Source organism: Ovis aries, chromosome 16 (genome assembly GCF_016772045.2).
Source record: "Ovis aries strain OAR_USU_Benz2616 breed Rambouillet chromosome 16, ARS-UI_Ramb_v3.0, whole genome shotgun sequence".
In the NCBI taxonomy this organism is placed as follows: domain Eukaryota; kingdom Metazoa; phylum Chordata; class Mammalia; order Artiodactyla; family Bovidae; genus Ovis; species Ovis aries.
In genome coordinates, this window is record NC_056069.1 from 41,065,035 (window position 1) to 41,084,878 (window position 19,844).

Here is a 19,844-nt window from a genome sequence, read left to right on the forward strand (position 1 = left end):
TGAGATGTTAAATAAGGCTGCCTCATGAATATAGTAGCAGCTTTGATTTATTGAGCTTCTGGTCATATCAGGTGCCACGTGAACCCAATGAAGTGGTTATTGTTCTCCTGATTGTACAAAGGAGGAAACTGAGGCTTGGGAAGGGCTCACAGCTAGTGAGTTTGCTGGGCCCCACAGTTAGTAATAGAAAAGCAGGAGTTTAAGCTCTAGATTCCTCCTTGTGGGAGACCATTTAAGAATATCCCAGTTTTAAAAAATTTCACAAAGCAGAAACATTATGTATTGAATATTAACATTGCAAAACCACACGGAATGTTTTGGGGTAATAATTCCCCTGGGACGGGAAATCTTTTATTTCAGAGTCACCTAGTACTTGACAAAGATGGTAAAGGAAGAGAAACAAATCCAAGTGTCAGAGAATTCTTTGAAGACCAGCAACTTGGAAGTTATGATGCTGAAAAGATAAGTAAGATGGCAGCAGAAGGGATGCTCCATGCAGTTGCCCAATTAGCTGTACAGGCGGAGTTTGCAAGCCCCAAAAAAACTGGGTGTAAGAAAATCAAGAGTGCAGGGATCCGGCAAACTGGAGAGCATTTGTCCCGTCTCAAAACACTCAAATTTCTTTATTTTTCCCTGTCTAAACATTGACTGGCCAAACACATCTGTAGACCACCCATTCATAACCCCTCACAGAATAGGGTGGAGCTCAGTCTAGTGAGGGTGGATGAAGGAGCTTACTGAGCACCTGGGATGTAAACTCTAAGTGAAGGATGCATGGACCTGGTTAGAAAGCAAAGCGTTTTCCAGGTGGGAGGAACAGTGGGAATAAAACACTGCTGGCAGGAAAGCGCAAGGAATGTTTAGTAGATGACAAATAAATCAATTTGAGCAAGTCAATTTCAGCACCATTCCACTGAACAAGAGGTAGTGAATAATGGGGCAATAGAGACTAAAGGGGGACGGCTGGGCCACCAGGCACAGAATATGCAATCGACCTCTGAGGATGGGAGTTATTATAGGTTATCAAAGAGGACAGGAGTGTTATCACAGCAGTATTTTAGGGAGACTGCCAGGGTAATGGTGAGAAAAATGAGTTAAAAGAAAGAAATCAGAAATCAGAAGAGTTAGAAGGCTTCACCCTGCTCATGTGGGGTGAGGTTATAAAGGCCTTGTTTCAAGGCAGTAGAAACAAAGAAGAGGTAGGGAATTTGATTGAACATGGAAGGTAATGAAGAGGGCTACTGATGGAGACTTAATGTGATCACCAGCCACAAGATTCAGCAGTCTGGCATGGTCCTCGTTAGGGTCACCAGTCTGCCTTCAAACCCCAGCCCTGCTGTGTAGTAGCTTCTGTGTAGGAGACCTTCGGCAAGTTACTTAGCCTCTCTGTGCCTCAGTTTACCCACCTCTAAAATAACAAGGGGGCTTCTCTGGTGCCTCAGACAGTAAAGAATGTGCTTGCAATGCAGGAGACCCAGGTTCGATCCCTGGGTCAGAAAGATCCCTTGGAGAAGGGAATGACTACCCACTCCAGTATTCTTGCCTGGAGAATCTCATGGCCAGAGGAAATTGGAGGACTACAGTCCCTAGTGTTACAAAGTCAGACATGACTGAGCAACTAATGCACACACACACACGCAAAGTGAGGGGATGACCACAGTCCTGCTTCGTGGGGGTAACATATGGATAACCATGTCTGGTGAAATAAATGATCCCAGTTCAGGTGCTCGGTGCAGGCTTGGCTTGGCTTGTAGGGTACTCTCCATCAACAGCCACTGGAACTGGATGAGGACGGGCACGCAGTCTTGCTCATGCTTCATTTCCCTTCTGAATAAAATCCCAAGAACCGCTATCAAGGTTACACAACTAAGACACCAGGTGGCAAGTTCTGTTTAGATAGTCTCTGGCCGGATTTTTGTCTGAAAGCATTGAATACCTTTGACGGCACTGAAGCTGGGCCCCCAGGGGAGTATAGCTCTCACACACAGCTGGTGCTTCTCAAGTTTTAATGGAGCCTATCCACCCCTCCTCCGCCCCACCCCCGCCAGAGGGTGCCCCGCACTGGCTCCTGAGAGAGGGGATGTGGAGGAGGTGACGGAGCCTGGAATGTAGCCTCCCAGACCGGCCTGGCTGACTCCCCGCACTTGGCAGCCTTTGGGGAGACCGCCCTGTCTTCATCTGGTCTCTGGGGCCCTAGGCCTCGGGGGAGAAGCCCCACAGGCACCAGGAATTCTGGGGCTTTGCTGTGGTCACTTTCCACCAGCCTTCATAACGCCTGGTCTCTCTTTGGCTAACTGAAGTGTTAGTGGAATAAGAACCCCCTTTTGTCTACACTGGCAAATCCCCCCATCCACTGACACACTTATGAGGTGCCACTGTTGCATCCGGGACAAGATCCCAGCCTTCGCAGGGAGACGAGGGCAGAGGGCAGCCCCTAGTGGGAAAGATGTCCTTCAGGACACCTGAGGGTCCCTTTTCTTGGTGGGATGGGGAGCGGGGGCTGCTCTGACTGATCCCAGAAGCTACTGTCATGGTCCAGGGGGGCTGAGTCCAGGGAGGGGTCCTCAGGGCCCTCTCAGTGGAGGTCGGGAAGCAAGACGTGTGTGGCAGGTGTGACACACTGGTCCAGCTGAGGAGAAAACAGGCTTGAGTGTGACTGCTCCAGCCCTGTGAGAGCTTTGCAGGCCATGAGGCTGGAACTGTCCCCTCTAGGCCTTGTCTAGACCCTCTGTCGGGGGGACAGTATACAGAAAAGGGACCTCTTTCTCTTTATAGTCTCTGATTCCATCCTCTAAGAGGGCAAGACTAGATATCGTCAAGCCAAATTGTCTGGAAAAGCCTCAAAAATGGCCAGCTGAGGGTTTTGCCTTCTTATCCAAAGAAGCGGGAGAGTGTAGGGCTTATTCTGATGACGGCTTCACCACGTGCTTAGGTTTGCAGTCCTCACAGCAGCCGGATGAGCTCAGCACCATTGTTACGCAGGTGACATGAGCCACAAGAGTCAGAACCCGGATATAAACCCCAGGAGGCTGGCTCCATGTGTCCTCATCGATAAAGTGCAAATGACACGGCTTCAGGAGCTAGAACAGTCAGGGGTGCATAAAGCCTGCAAAAGGAATACTTTTTCTTGGTTCTCGTTTGGTGATGAGATGGTTTGTTAAGCTGCTATTCTTTTAAAGACGCACAACCATTGGTCCCTCTCCCTATAGCAGCTGCTATTTAAATCAACCTCAGAAGCCCAAGATTTAGGATTAAGATGAGGCCCTAAATCAATGGTATGCAGAATTCCCAAGGCTTCTTCCAGAGACATACCCCCAACCCCCGCCATTAGCCACAGTCATGAGGCATCTTTGGTCTATTGTGGAGTGTTGGGTGTTCATGAAGAAATTCAAAATAAGCAGGAGGGAGAATGGAAAGATTCAGGAAAGCCATGGTCCCCAAAGTGATGTAGGAAAGTAGTGGGAATACACTGTGTTATGGACTGAATATGTGTGTCCTCAAAATTCATATGTTGAAGTCCCAACCCCCAGTGTGGCTGTATTTAGAGACAGAGCCTCCAAAGAAGTAATTAACATTAAATGAGGTCATAAAGATGCGGCCCTATCATAGGAAAAGGGTCCTCATGGGAAGAAACACCAAAGAGCCTCCCTCCTCCCCATTCTCTTCCTCCCTCCCTCCCTTTCTCTCTCTCTCTCTACACACACACACACACACACACACACACACACACACACGCACACACGAGAAGCTATGTAAGGACACAAGGAGAAGGAAGCTATCTATAAACCAGGAGGACAGCCCTTACCAGGAACCAACCCTGCCAGAACAATGAGAAATACATTTCTGTCGTGTAAGCCCCAGTTCATAGCATTTTGTTACAGCAGCCCAAATGGACTGAGACACCCTGTGTTTCCTGGAGGCTTCCTGGCCTCACCCTTCATTCCTGCAACACCCACCCACATCCTGGCCTCCCATTCCCACGCCCCCACCTGCTGTGGAATCTTCCCAAACTCTGGTACCCAGTGTGAGTGACATTGATGGCACTGCCAGGGGACCTCACTGGCAGTGGCGGAGGCGGCAGAAGCAGGACCCGGGGCACATTGATCCAGCCCTAGAATCACTGTGTATTTCTTGGGCTTAATGTAAATCATGACTAACCTCCCAGAGAGTGAAGCAACTTTTTACAAACCAGAGGTGCCTGCAGATGCTTGAGGCTGTTGACTTGTCCAGTACACTAGAGCCTGAGAAGCACTTTAGAGGGACAGAACTGACTTAGGATCTCATCAAAGTGGGCAAGGGACATAATAATATGAGTCAATGGGGCCAACATGTAGCTACGTGGTGTTCTCAAGCTGCAGAGACTTACAATATCATTCACAAACATTTCTTCCCTTACCTGACAATTCAGGGTTTACTCCTCATTCCAATAACATATCCTCTTATTTCTGCAAATTTCCCTTTTCTGGGAAGAAATTCTTGAGTTCTTTCATGGGTATCCCTCAGAGAGCCCAATTCATCACATCTGCTGAATATTCTTGTACTTAAACTATGGCTTCCCTGGTAAATCAGACAGTAAATAATCCACATGCAATGTAGGGGACCAGGGTTCGATCCCTGGGTCAGGAAGATGCCCTTGAGGAGGGCATGGCAACCCACTCCAGTATTCTTGCCTGGAGAATCCCATGGACAGAGGAGCCTAGTAAGCTACAATCCACAGGGTCGCAAAGAGTCGGACAGGACTGAGGAACTAACACTTCCACTTTCTCTAAACTGGTCCTAAGAGAACAGGAAGTCCTCAGAGAATATGAATATTTGCAGTGTATATTGGTTGAATTATAAACAGGAAAAGGTTTCGGTGGGATGTATTTTTTAATGAGAACACATTGTTATCCTGCGAGCATGTGGCATTCTTGCTTAACAGAAACATTTATAAGAACACATACACATTTATATCCAAACACCAAATGAAGATATCTTCAATGACCAATTTGCACCAGAAAGAAAATATATTATACAAAACAGGGGTTATATCCACAGTCATTAATTTTCATTTTCTACACAAAACAACAATAAATTAAATCACATTATATGCAGATAGTTCTACTTACATTAGAATAATAAACTGTATGTAGCTGTCAGCTTTTTACTTTCATTTTTCTACCAGACTCATGGTAAGTGTATAATGTTCGGCAGCCCAATATGTAAATTACTGATGAATAATATGGCCTGGGAGACAAGGGCTGCAGGAGTAATTGCCCACAATGTCTGTTCTGTGTCCTCTTGGATTCAATTATTCACCATGCACAGGGAACAATGCTCAGATTCCCAGGATCCAGCAGAAAGATCTGCAAACTCACAGCATCTCCAGGGCGCAAGGGCACCTCATTGCTATTTTGTAAGACACACCACAATACACACTATAAGATCTTGACATTGAATAATAAATAGGACATCGTGTCTCAAAATCCAAATTTGCCTGTTTCTCAACTTTCTCTGCCTTGGTATTATGTGCTATGACAGCTTTGTTCTCCAAGCAAATAAAAACCGCTTCGGTAGACTATGCTGTGACTTACGCTGGTGAATGGGCCCTTTATTCCTTGCACATAGAAATTTAGGTCTTTAAACATGTGACTCAAAGCAATGCAGCACTTTTTGCTAACTCTTAATTCTTCTTGTTCAAATATGTCCTCTGGGAATCACCGCCTAGTACATCAAAGAGCTATTATAACATATGGATTTTTACTTCTGAGCCTTGGCTCCCATTGAAACCTGTTTACTGTGTTTGAAGTAGGTGAAAATATGAACATTAATAGCATCAGCTGGTTTAAAATTGCTTTGGTATGAATGAACATTAGTGGTTAATGAGAAATCTGAACAAACTCCAATCCGGCACCTCTTGAAAGTCATTTTAATCCTAGAGTCTAGCTAGGGGGGCACACCTGCAAGATACATTTGCGAGAGCTCCACGCTGAAAACTGAAGCCAGTTTTGTTGGAGTATATGCACATCAGAGGCTTGAACTGCCCCAGGAGCACGTGGTCAAGTTAGGTAAGGGTTCTGATCAAAAGTCAGCCACATTCTTACAGCCAGCACACTGTCTCCTTTCTGCCTTCTGAGGAAGTATGGAGGTCCTGCTCACAGGCTGCTACCTGCGTGGCATGAAGCTGCCGCACCTTTGGAGCCATGATGCACAGTGGATGGGGGAGGGGAGAGGGGTGGTAAATATGGTGGCAGTTGGCAACACTACCCTCTTCCATTTCTTTTGGAAGAGCTTGATCCTGACTCTTCTCGTGGGAGAGGAGCTGAATTATATGTGGTTCTAAAGGTGAATCTATAGGTGATTTTGAATTATAGGTGGTTCTAAAGATGCACTGAAAAAGAAACAGGTTCCTCTGAACAGCACCATCTTACTCTCTGTGCTTTCGTACTGCTCCCAAAACATATTCCATGTTATTAGTTTCCTGTTTTTTCACTAAGGAGGAAATTCAGCTCACCTTCAGCTTTCTCATGAAGCACTGAACCACAGGGCATAACTAAACAAAAACCATGAAAGGGACTTGATTTTAGTTGGCGTTAGGCCTTATGGCTGCATCCACTCAGGATCTGAATGCTTTGTGTCCCAAAAAGTATAGGTATGTATTCCTTTCAGTTTACAGACACTCCCTGAATACCAGTGGCATAATATTCTATTTAGTCTCCCAAAGAGACTTTCACAAAAAGATATTTCATGCTCACTCACAAGAAGGTGGTAAGGCCACTGGACCTACTTTGAATTCCTGTCTCCAGCTGTTTAGGGTCTATACAATGGCCTTAATTCCATGGTCAAGGACAAATATCACATTCCCAAAATCAGCAGCAACCAGAAGGGAAGTGGTCAGTTATGGGTGCAAAAGGCACAGGAGCTTTGAATTAGTAAGTGATCCCAGGATCCTGTGAGTAGGGAGATATGACTAACATTCCAAAGTAAGTCTCTGAATTTAAGGAAGAGGAGAAAAGAAGGCATCAACTTTCCATATGTTTCTCCCTTCCCTGAAGAGTCAAGAACCATTTTAAAGCCTGCAGAACTATGTTTGTAGTTCAGGAAAGGACAAGCTAATGGTTCTTTTGATAAATGAGTGTTTACATGGATTTCGTCGGGGAACCTGTGGGGGCAGATACACACTCTATACAGGAAGTTCTTCCCAGATAGAAGTGATCGTTTAGAGGAAGCTTTTATTTCTGAGTCCAGCAAAGAAAAAAATCTAAAATGATGATGATGACCATGAAAACCTAGACTTATTTCCAACACCAAGAGTCAATACACTAAAAGTATATACTCATTTTGACCTGTATTAGTGTCAACTTATGTTAGACCTGATGAAAAAATACTGATAAAGTATCCCCTTTTGGAATCTGAACACCCTGGATTTCAGGGTAATAATTTATAAAATGATTCAAGAACTAAAGTCTTGTTTATCTTACCATATGATATGTGGCTACTGTCAAAGTATGAGTGACTAGTTGTCAAAGATGTTAGCAGTTAGAAAATTGAATCCTGAGTTGTAAATCTCCAGAAGTCTTAAACCAGGGTAAACTTGAGCCAAACACCTACAGCTTTAGAAAAGGTTTTCCAACTTTTCAAAACTTGATAGGGTTTTATAACTTATATGACAATTTCAAGGAGGAAAGGATAGACAGCAGACATGTAAATAAGCAATCAACCTCAAGAACTGTAGAACTGCTTTCAGATTGGAAGAGAATGGCATCCACAAATCATAAATCTCATGATTGGCTCTACTATTTTTAAAAGACTAAATTATCCTTTAAAACTTTTAAGATTTTATGTGGGAATCATAATACTAAGTTTACTACGATTCTTCTACCTGAAATAGAAATAAAAGATATCTGCTTTAAAAATACTAGAGTTGTTATATTCAAATATTTTTTGATATTGATCTCTAACATAATTGATCTCTAACATGATATTGTTCTCTAACAAGGAAACATTCTGCATGATTCCAGTATCTCTAGACCATCAAATTTTTGCACCTGCTCTTATGTCCCTGGCTGTGTTCCAATGTCTCCTAGTAAATAGTCTATGGGAACTTGAATAGAATTTGTATCCTACTGTTGTCTGAAAATTGTATAAATCTTAATTATGTAAAATTGGTTCATAGTGCTTTTCAGGTCTACTATATCCACCTACTTCTCTGTATATTCATTCTATTAATTTTTGAGAATTTGATATTGAAACTCCAACTAAAAATCTTAATTTATCTACTTAAAAAATAATTGTATAGTGGAAGTACATGTAACTTTGTTCTGTATTTTCCAAGTCACCTATAAATGTGTTATCATGCTTTCATAATTTAAAAAATAAAAAAATTAATCACCCCTATAAAAATTCTAGAAAGGTTAGAAATGTTTCCACCCAAAGACTGCAACCAGGTAGAGAGTTTTTTCCCTGTAATAAGTACATAGGCTCAAATTTAAATGTTTTTTTACAAACAAGATAATAGAAAATGAGTACTTCTAAAATATATGGAAAATACCACTGAAAAATAAAAATAGAAATAAACTCTCAATTCACAAAAATAAGACAGATGCAACCCTTCCATTCTGTTCTCATGTTGAGCAGTCCTGAGATGCTACACACTTTGCTTTTCTGGATTTCACTTCCCAAGCTCTCTTCCTATATTAGAATTTCTGGAGCTGGCCTCTCTTGCCTTCTTTTTCCCTCCTGTTTTGATTTCAGCTCTTTTTCCACTGCACTCAGCATGGAGAGCTACAACATAGCTCTTTCAGTTGATCAGAGTTCATCTTTTTATCACGTTCTCCAGCTGCATGCATTCCATTTTTAAACAATATAGGGGAGATGTGCCTTACACGGAAATAATCCATTCACTGTGACTAGCTGAAATAGAAGAGACGGACGCCCCCAAGGAAGCAAGCTCAGGCCAACTTCCAGGACACGCAGCTCTCACATGCCCCACCTCCACCTCCACTACCAGTGTAAACCACAACTTCCATCACTACCTAGGAATGGCTCCAATTTCTGTACTCTCCTATTTTCTTAAGCTGTCCTATTTTCCTCCTGTAGATGGTCTTTTATAGACATTAAGATAATCTTTAACACTATTTTCCAGATGCTCAAAACATTATTGAGGAAAGACCTTCATAACATCATTATAAGATAGTACACTGATCTGACAACTTCCCATTCTTCCCTCACTGTCTGTTTTCTCCACAAATTATACATGAAAGTGGCAATCTACGCTTAAACCTATACACAGAGTACTAGGTGCAAAGTTGAGATTCGGCAAATAATTATTCAACCTTGACCAATTCCTGATATCCATACCCAACCCCTGTTACACAAGTTATTAGTGGATGTCTGCAAAGTTCTGTGGTGTTTACTAAAAGGGAACATAGTAGCTGTTTAGATTCCCTCTTTTAACCAAAATCATAATTGTCAATTTTGGTAAAGTGTCATTTATTAAATTATCATTTCTATGCATACTGCCAAGTTCTAACTCTCTATAAAGTTCTTCTTGAGAAAAAAAGGTTGCCTCCCTTTATAAAACCTGACTTAATTCTAATAAATTTCATCCTTGATCCTGATACTCATCATTTGGCCAGAACTGAAAGGAGACTATCCCTAAAATAGCTTGCATTTAAAACAAGTAAGTTGATGTATTCCTGTAGAGTCTACAATCTGAATACATTTCTAGATCTCTGTAGTTAAAGCAGCAATTTGTATTGGGCTATGGCCACAGGGAAGAGGGAAACAGGGAGGGAAAAAAAAGAGAGGCATCTTTCATCATTATTGGTTTGCTGTACACATTACCCATGTTTTTTTAAAATATAAGTGAAATTTAATCTTCAAAATGAAAAAATAGACACATTTTCTAATAGCAAAATATAAGATTAAAATACTTAATAAAATGTTAGTGTGAAATAGGGTTTTTCATATTTTAAAAAATGAAATAGTTTAGATTTGCTTTTTCTGCATAAATCCTCTTATCTCATTCATAGTTACAACTTTCCAGAGTAACTCTTACAAGACACTGAAAGAGGTGGGGGAAATTCTTTTTCAAGACATAAAGTCAGGACCTGAATGCATACATCAGATAGAGCAGTCCTTGACCTCAGATCCCTCCACCAGCTCTAGAGAGAGGAATGCTGCATTTTCAACCTTGAGATTTTCACTACATTTTCTTCTTCATGGGGTTAAATTCTTTTCAATAATATCCTACATGTAAAAATGATTTTATTCTAGCTATAAAACATCTCACTTAAGTAAAACACATTTTATAGCCTTGTGTAAAATGCCCCCAAACGCCATCAAGATATGGAGACCTCAGACTTTCAGAACATAAATCTAGTCATATGCCCTTGAAACAGCATCAACATTTAGCAGTGATGTTATATTCTTGTATTTGTTTGTCATGAGATGAGAGGCCAGCAGGCATATGGTGATTAATAATAGTTCCTGAGCTTCTAAAGAAATTTTATAACAAAATGACTAACTGCTTAAAAGAATGAGCTTTTCAAGAGCGCCCCTTCTATTCCATTGATGTCTTTCATCCCATATATCTCCTTAAAGAATCTCAAGCCAAAAGAACAGGCTTCCTTTTAAGCCACCGAAAAGTGGGATCGGATGGAATCTTCCCGTAACTCCCGATGTTTTCCAACGTTGCTTTCTTCTTGATGGTTTCGCCTCTCAATGGTTATTCTGTATTTCTTCCTGGGTAGAGGGAAAGTGAATGTAGTAATAAAACCTCACTTGGCTACAAAATACTATGGTTTCTCTTACAAAGAATGCCCTCAAGGGACATCTGGGTTTGGGTTGATAAATGAGAAGTGACAGAATATGAAGCCATAGTCAGAGATTAAAGTGGGATGCCCCAAGGCATACTGCCCTTATTCAAGGAGGAAAATTGGCCTGCTTTCCCAATACCATAGAACAAGCCTTCCCGTTCTTCCCTGGGTGCCTCGCGGGTTAAGTCCTGTCTGTTCTGCCACATTACACCCCTCAGCTCCCAGGATATGCCCTAGATAAAGATCAGATGAAGTATACAGGAATGCAATTGTTCCCACAAAGACTCATACACACCCAGAGTTACACAGCCATGCAGAAATGAAAAATTCATGGTCCAATGACTTAATAAGCCTCAAACTCAATCCCCAAAGATTGCAAAGGAATGGACAGCACTCAAGAGGTGAAACTATCAGTATCTTGAACACACATAAATATTACAAGTTTATAAGACTCGGGGCTTAACCACAGTGGTCACGAAGCATGTGGGCTCCCAAAGACTGAGCATAGACCTCCTGAGAGTACAGACTGCTCAGAGTCACTTCCTTCTCTAGAGAAAGTAAACTCACCGCATATTCCTAAATTGGAGGAAGCCTGAGACTGGGGAAGTTGATTTCCCCTTTGTCGAGATTCTGTCTCCACTTACTCATGTGGTGGGTGGAAGGAATTCAGGTCAGAATATTTGTGAGCAAAAGATTGCAATGGCTCTGTGGCACACAGGGGGATACAGTAGAAACCCTGATCCACTGCCTGGTATGCTAACCCCCTGACCACCAAACCAGAGTCACACCAGTGGAAGGTTTAGCTCTTTTCACTACCTTGCTTTTTGGGTAAGAGCAAGATATAGACAAGTCACAAGGAGGATCGTGCAAAGGCAAATGACAGGAAATTAAGGAGAGTAAATTTTAAAACTTTATAAAGCAGTCCTAACCTGAAGAAGTAGAAGGCCATTAGCAAACCAGCTCCTAGTAAGGCCCCCACAACAATTCCTGTCACCGCTGATTCTTCTAGGCCACCTGCTTGAGAAAGAAACATAGATAATCTGAGTTCATTTTGAAAAACAGCTAGAAATGCCTCACTCTGACTTTTTATTCATTGAAATTTTTCATTCATTAGAAGATATTTCATGGTTTACCACTTGAGGCAAATTTTCCAATTTTCCTTTCTTTTTAAGAAAGTTTTTCTAGGCAATCCTGTTCTTTGTTGTTGTGGTGGCGGTGGTCGTATTGGTGGTGGTGATGGCAGTGGTCGTGGTGGTGGTGGTGGTCATGGTGGTGGTGACAGTGATGGCATGGTGGCGGTGGTGGTCACAGTCTTGGTGATGGTAGCAGTGGTGGTCATGGTGGTGGTGGTGGCAGTGGTGACAGTGATGGCATGGTGGTGATGGTGGTCATGGTCACGGTGATGGTAGTGGTGGTGGTCATGGTGGTGGTGGTGGTTGTGGTCATGGTGGTGGTGGTCATGGTGGTGGTGGTGGCAGTGGTGACAGTGATGGCATGGTGGTGGTAGTGGTCATGGTCACGGTGATGGTAGCAGCGGTGGTCATGGTGGTGGTGGTCATGGTGGTGGTGGTCGTGGTGGTGGTGGTGACAGTGATGGCATGGTGGTGGTGGTGATCATGGTCGTCATGGTGGTGGTAGTGGTGGTGGTCATGGTCATGGTAGTAGTGGTGGTCGTGGTGGTGGTGGTTATGGTGGTGGTGGTGACAGTGATGGCATGGTGGTGGTAGTGATCATGGCGTCATGGTGGTGGCAGTGGTAGTGGTCATGGTCATGGTGATGGTAGCAGTGGTGGTTGTGGTGGTGGTGGTCATGATGGTGGTGGTCGTGGTGGTGGTGTTTATGGTGGTGGTGGTGACAGTGATGGCCTGGTGGTGGTGGTGGTCATGGTCATGGTGATGGTAGCAGTGGTGGTCATGGTGGTGGTGGTCATGGTGGTGGTGGTGACAGTGATGGCATGGTGGCGGTGGTGATCATGGTCGTCATGGTGGTGGTAGTGGTGGTGGTCATGGTCATGGTCATGGTAGCAGTGGTGGTTGTGGTGGTGGTGGTCATGATGGTGGTGGTCGTGGTGGTGGTGGTTATGGTGGTGGTGGTGACAGTGATGGCCTGGTGGTGGTGGTGGTCATGGTCATGGTGATGGTAGCAGTGGTGGTCACGGTAGCAGTGGTGGTCATGGTGATGGTGGTCATGGTGGTGATGGTCATGATGGTGGTGATCGTGGTGGTGGTGGTTATGGTGGTGGTGGTGACAGTGATGGCATGGTGGTAGTGGTCGTGGTAGTGGTCATGGTCATGGTGATGGTAGCAGTGGTGGTCACGGTGGTGGTGGTCATGGTGGTGGTGGTGGTGACAGTGATGGCATGGTGGAGGTGGTGATCATGGTCATCATGGTGGTGGCAGTGGTGGTGGTCATGATCATGGTGATGGTAGCAGTGGTGGTGGTGGTCATGATGGTGATGGCAGTGGTCGTGGTGGTAGTGGCAGTGGTGCTGGTGATTTCACATGGTGTTTTTTTTTACCAAGTGCAAAGCTTAAAAGCACTTAAGAAAATACTAGATGAACAAACTGTTACAAAAACAGTGAGCACAATGGGAACAGAGCAGGTTCGAGAAGGATTTGAAAACAACTGAAACTGAAGTTTTCAGATCTATGCACATTGTTTTGAGTTTCCTGCCAGAGAGGACAACCACCTGGACCATGGGACTGAGCTGGCTCTTCTCATTTTCACAGACGGATGATGACACTTCCAAGTGCTGGGAAATTTGGTGAAAAATCTATTGGGTTAATGTTCTGTTTTTAGATGTTCTCTCACCAAAGCCAGAGTTTCATGTCAAAATGTCTTATATAGCTTTGTGAAAATGTAACAATTTGAAATAATCAGTTCTGTAGTGTCCCAGATGTTACATAAAAATGATAAATAGCTAGCTTGTGTAGAAGGAGTTTAGGATGCAGTCTTTAACACAGTCTTGTATTTAATCCTCAAAGCATTCCTGAGAGTTGGGTGCATTTCTTGAATTTTACTTATGAGAAAACTGAGGCTTAAAAAAATGAAGAAATGATCCTGAGGTCACAGTAAGTGACCACGATGGAATTTCAAATCCAGGCCCAATAACTCCAGAGACTGTGTTCTTAACACATTTATGCCTATCCACTTATTGCGTATACACAGATACATCGCAGCTTGAAGACTGTTCCGAAAACATAACGGGCACACATGAGTGAGTGAGTGAATGAGTGAGTGAATGAAAGTCTCTCAGTCCTGTCCAACTCTTTGTGACCCCATGGACGGTAGTCTGCCAGGCTCTTCTGTCCATGGAGATTCAACAGGCAAGAATACTGGAGTGGATTACCATGCCCTCCTCCAAGGGATCTTCCTGACCCAGGGATCGAACCCAGGTCTCCCTCATCGCAGGCAGATTCTTTACTGTCCAAGCCACCAGATATTAAAGTGAACCACTTCCCTGAAAGGTCGATACTCACTTAATTCTCCCACTTTGCTTATCAAAGTGTCTTTCTACAGCAATGATTTCCAACCACTTTCCTGTTTGTAAGCTTCTCATAAGAACCTCCACTTGCTTCTACAGTTATGACAAGGCTACTCATAAATAACATATTTTACATTTACTTGCTAATTTGTAAATTTTTAGGTGTCTAAGGAACGTTGTCTGGTTCTGGGTGGGTAAGAGAATAAATACAAACTTTGAAACAATAGATGAATAGTGAGTGACATTTAGTATTTGATATTTTAATTTTCCCTAAAAGTATAAAACCTCAAATAATAACAGATTATGGTAAGAGATGTAAAAATAGGAAGACACCTTCTACCATCTTGGAAAAGGATAGAAGGGAAGAAGGACCTAGAAGCCTCTGATGGAGCTGGATACCAGTTTGTGAACTGTTGTGGATTTTACCACATCAGAGACAGAAATCTGTTCTTTCAGAACAGCAGCCACTGAATGATGCCTGTGTTATATGGATACTGCAGATGATGAAACACAGAGCGAATTAAGTCTCTAAACTTACATGCTTTGCAAGGAGAGCTGTTCGTGTGCTCCACCATTCTGGTTTCATCTATTCTCAGTTTTAAAGGTCCCCAAGGATATTTGACATTTGGCCGCATTTCAAAACGACCTTCTTTTCCAAAGTAATCACCAATAACCTATATATAAAAGAAAAAAAAATGCACAAACTGAAAGGTCGAAGTTCTCTGCAAAGGAGGCCAGGAGTAGGCCCCCAGACCCTCCAGGCTGACTACAATAGTGTGTTTCTGAAATCTTTGTAAATCAAGGTGCCAACAGTGTTTGTAAAGTGAGCATAATTTAGAAAGCACAGGCTCCCCATGGCAGGGAAGGTGGTTATACAGAAAGCAGTAACCTCGGAAGGTACGGCTTTCCCCCTTGCTCCTGGGAGAGAGTGGTGCCCCTCCCGCCTGCAGGTCAGCCGTCTGTCAGGACCCAGTTTGTTCCAGGAAGAGGGAGTTCACGACCCATCTTATTCCCGGGTCAGTGAAGCTTGACACAGAATTCAAGCATCAGAGAGCCTCTTTAGGAACCTTCCACTTCACCTTCCTCTGGTTCAAAGGCTCTTCTCCATCTTGACTTTGAGGGTTACCTTCTCCTCTGTTGAACACATCCTATTTGCACCCCACCTCCAAGTTGAACCCTTTTCAGTTAGTTCCTGTGGCCTCTGAAAAATCCGTATCCTTTTATGGCTCAGTTCAAGGGTTACCCTCAGCTTCTGGTTTAAACAACTGTTTCATCAGCTACTGATCCCTGATCTAGCACTACCTTTGCACCCAGGTTCTCAGGATCCACCTCCCTACTGTCTCAACAGTGGCACCCTGCTCCTGGGGGATGGTGACACCCCCTGCCTTCTCTCTCCTGAAAGAGGCCCCACAGGCTCTCGTGTTGGAATGAAAAGAATTCTAGGTAATCACCAAACTCCAACAGTCACTGGCATGTACTGAGCATGTACCAAGCACTTTACACTCGTTCACGCCTGAGTCCTCACCATGACCCTCTCTATTATAGACTATTACTAGCCACTTTCTATAGAGGAGAGATTGGAATATACATGAGACTCAGATCGTCGAGGGTAAAATAATCTTACAGCAAAGGTAGCCAATACAGATCCTGGTGGCCTGACCCCTCCCACAGAGGCCAGGTCCTATGGACAAAGAGAAGAACAGCGAGTCCTTCATGCCAGATCACAGGAAGTGTGACAGCAGTCATCAACCCTGGGTGAGAGCCATCAGAAAATTAAAGAAAGAACTGCATCATCTGACCTCAAACACGGTGGATGCACATCCTCTTTATCTATATATTTACCATGCAAAATTTATATAATACTTCTCCAGGTTCCATTTCATCTGGTGCTCGTGATCACCATGTGAGGTCAGCAAGGGAGATAGGATTATCTCCTTGTTAACAGCCAAGGAAGCTGAGGCAGAGAGCTCGTACCCCAGTAAGTGTCAGATCTCTATGTCCAGGGCACCCTTTTCTTTCTAGTGATGCTATCCTGAAACTCCATCATCCTTTGACATACTAATGCATGGTCCAGTTTGTAATCACTCCCTGACCAAAAAAAAAAAAAATTTTTTTTTTTTTCAAATTTTAAGGGAGGAAATAAATACACAAATTCACTTTAAGTCTCTCATCTGATGATGCTGTCTTGCATCTTAGGGCTGAGGTGTGATTCTCAGCCACTTGAAAGGTAGGATGTCCCCACTTAGGATAAACAAGGAACCACTTCCTAAAGCCTTCCCTGATACCCTCAGCCAGAAGGAAATCCCCTCACTAAGAAACTCCCGGTGTTCAGCTCATTTTTATTTGGAGGCTGCTTTGGGGGCAGCTGTTTGGATACCAGGACAAATACATTCCTTGGAATCTCAATAAGCAGAGGAGGCTAGGGTGGAGGTCCCATCTGCTTACCTCCTGGGTGCCCGCTTCTGCGTCAGTCATGGCGATCACGGAGAAATCCCCATACCGGTCTCCGTTGGCATCTATGGACACCTGCCCAGCAATACCTAGAAGATGAGATGCAAGGAGCTCCAGTTGGTTATTTAAAATACCTCTGTCCGCCAACAAAAACAAGAAAATGAATTGACAGGATTTTTTAAACAAACTCATGCCACAGGGAATCTCATCAGACTCGGAGCATTTTTGTTGGCATTTAGAAAGACATTGTAATTTCATCTGTGTCTGCATTCCTAAATTCTTAACATTTCTCCATTTAAAAATGAAAAGAAAAAGAAACAAATGACCTTTTTTGGGGAATATGTTAAAGAAAAAAAAAGGCTAAGGCTAATCCTGAAAGCAGTATGCTTATCCCAGAGTTTTTTATTAATTTTTTTTTAATGCAGAGTAAGAAGCAGAGTTGTAGCACGTTCCTAGACTTGCCATGGGTTCACATTATCACTGGACAAACATTATAAAGTTAAACCTGTTCCAGGGCCAGGATTCAATGAATGTGCTTCCGTGTGGGCTCCTTGAATGCACAGGAGAGCAGAGGGCCTGCTTCACAGATCATGGGAGCCAAGAACCAAAGAAGAGCTAGTTTATCCCACTTGTGTTCATGCACCCATTCTTTGAGAGGCTTTATTTTTGTTTTCCAGTTAAATTGAGATGTAATTGATGTATCTCACTGTGTAAGTTTCAGGAGTCCATCATAAAGGTTTGACAAAAATATTGTGAAATGAGTTTAGTTAACACTCATCATCTCCTATAGATACAATAAATCATTCATTGTTGATCCAGCAGTTACTAGGGGCTGAATTCAATATTGCAGCAGAAGCAAAGATGAACCGAACACAATGTCTGCTCAAGAGAAAAGCAGCCTGGACTAGGAATTTATCTTGTTGGCGCGGGAATCTGACCACCTGCATCTGAGTCCCAGCTTTCACATTTCCTAGCTCTGTGACCTTGGGCAAGGATTTAGACCTCTGAGCCCCAGTCTCCAGAACTGGAAAAAAAAGCAGGATAGTACCTCTCTGCCAAGAGGCTGCTGAAAAGATTAAAGGAGCTAACACAGGTAAAGTACTTGTGGGTTTCAGAGAAGTCAGTTGTTTTCTTCTTTTGTTATTACTATCGCTATGCCTGGAATCTGGGAGAGGACCTAGGATGGTGTTCACACCATTCAGGGCCCGGGCTGGAACATCTAGCTGGAGACTCGCAGAGGACCCAGTAGAAGAGCAGGCCTTCAGTAGACATGTTGGTGAAGCCTCCAATTTGGAAAAGCAGCCAGCAGGGTGTGGGAGTGTTCTAGGCAGAAAGGCAGCCTTGCGAGTATTTACAAAGGCACAAAAGCTGAAAGGAATCAGGGGACAGAGGGGTTTGAGGGGAGGTGGCCCATGTGTATGGAAGGGAACAGTGAGCTCTAAACTTGGAGCAGGGAGACCAGAGCGTGGAGGGCCCAGAGTGCCACACAAAGGGTTAGGCTTGCTTAGGCTAGCAATGGTGGCTTACAGAAGCTAATCAATAAAAGCGAACATGTATATATGATCAGCTGATATTCAATATGTCTATATTGTCATTTTCCTTAACTAAGTAAGAGAATATATGTGTCAGCCACATCCTAAGTATTTGTTTTCTTTCATTTTAAACTGTGCCAGAGTTCAGTATAGTTCTTAATTGGGGTCTCTATTGATTTGGTTCTCACCGGAAATAAAATGAATGTCTGGGAAAAGGAGTCCCAAGGGAAAGTTCCATCCTCTAGTGTGGTTTGGAGAGAGCAAGTATTTGGGTTTGCTCTCCTCTGGGTTGTGGTTTGAAGGCCCTCTGATTTTTCCAGACTTTGGTCTACTTTGCCGGAAACAGAATGGAGCTACTATTCATCCTAATTTTTTTTTTTTTTGTCTTCTTAATAGAGACTGCTTACAGAGGATACACGTATCTCAAGCTAGCTTATCCTTGACAGTCTATACAACTTTTAAGTAATAAATGTCACTGAAAAATAGATACAGATGTATCTCCAAACATACTGGCTGTCTAAAACCATATGCCGTTCTGTTTGGAGGTGTTTATGATGGTGTGTTCTGCTAAGTGTTTTGCAGAGTATTTTGTAAGACAAGGTGGTCCTAGTAATCCAAGACCTCATTACACTTTAAGCTATTACAGTTCTGCCAAGAAATGGGGTGTGAACCCTCAGGGTGGCCAATTAGCAAGTGAGATTTCACCTGAGAGTATTATACATAAGGTGAGAGTGTCAGGCTGACAGCAGAATTTTCCTGTACATAAGTAATTAGACTTTCTACCCTCCTTCTATTGGCCTGCAGTGGAGCTCAGGGTTTGAGCCACAGTCCTATTTACCTTGTCACCCTGACCTCTCCCACAGTGAGGAAATTCAGCTTCTTCCCAGGCCATTTATTGAAAGTCTTGAGAGTCAGTCATAAGTTTCATGGTAATAAAATCCAAATTTGTCAAATAACATCCAGAGTATTTTTCCCTTGACAACTTAGTGGTCACTTACAGTGACTATTAAAATTTTAATTGTTCTTAATTTTAGAACAGTTAGGGATTTTTTTATAGTTCTTTGGGGGTTTACCCTCAGGTTGATCATTGTTTAGCAAATAGAACGAGCTCCCCAAACAATTCAAGGTCAACACTTAGCTTGGCGGCAGTTATCTTTACATTGGACAGATGAGATTCTAAGTTTGGACTGAACTATACAGTTGATTATTCTGGGACTCATTTAGTATTGCCTGTGTAGACCAAGCTCTAGAATGGAAGCCTCAGATTGGCCCACAGGAAAATTTAGTCCATGCCCTTTATGCAAAACTGAGTTCCAGCCATCATGGGCACCTGCCCTTCCCTTAACAACCTCCCTTGGAAGACCAAGAGCAAATGACCACACCATGCAGAGAGGAAGAGCTAGGAACGGGATGTGGCCTACCAAGGTTGTATCCACACATGCCAGCTCTCAGGGCATGGGACACAACTTCTGGGAAATTTGATTCTGTCCTAATATGACCCCTGACTGATCCCATTTGACTTCAGCTCCTCAGCTAAAGCTGTCAGAGGTCAAGCAAGACAACCCTGAAGGGTTATTT

The 19,844-nt window shown here is 43.3% G+C and overlaps 1 protein-coding gene across 2 annotated transcripts in view; it reads right to left on the bottom strand.

Annotated features, from left to right (window-relative positions):
* Nucleotides 1–4,850: 4,850 nt before the first annotated feature.
* Nucleotides 4,851–19,844, bottom strand: part of NPR3 (natriuretic peptide receptor 3) — a 79,047-nt gene continuing 64,053 nt past the window's right edge. The window contains exons 5-8 of one of the 2 annotated variants that reach the window (XM_015101329.3): nt 16,729–16,823; nt 14,822–14,957; nt 11,729–11,813; nt 4,851–10,725 (exon numbers count right to left, since the gene is read on the bottom strand). In XM_015101329.3, the coding sequence (XP_014956815.2) occupies nt 10,614–10,725; nt 11,729–11,813; nt 14,822–14,957; nt 16,729–16,823 (428 nt within the window). In that variant the 3' untranslated portion in view covers nt 4,851–10,613. Of the gene's footprint in view, nt 10,726–11,728; nt 11,817–14,821; nt 14,958–16,728; nt 16,824–19,844 lie in introns of both variants that reach the window. The other variant, XM_015101328.3, reaches the window with a different exon arrangement.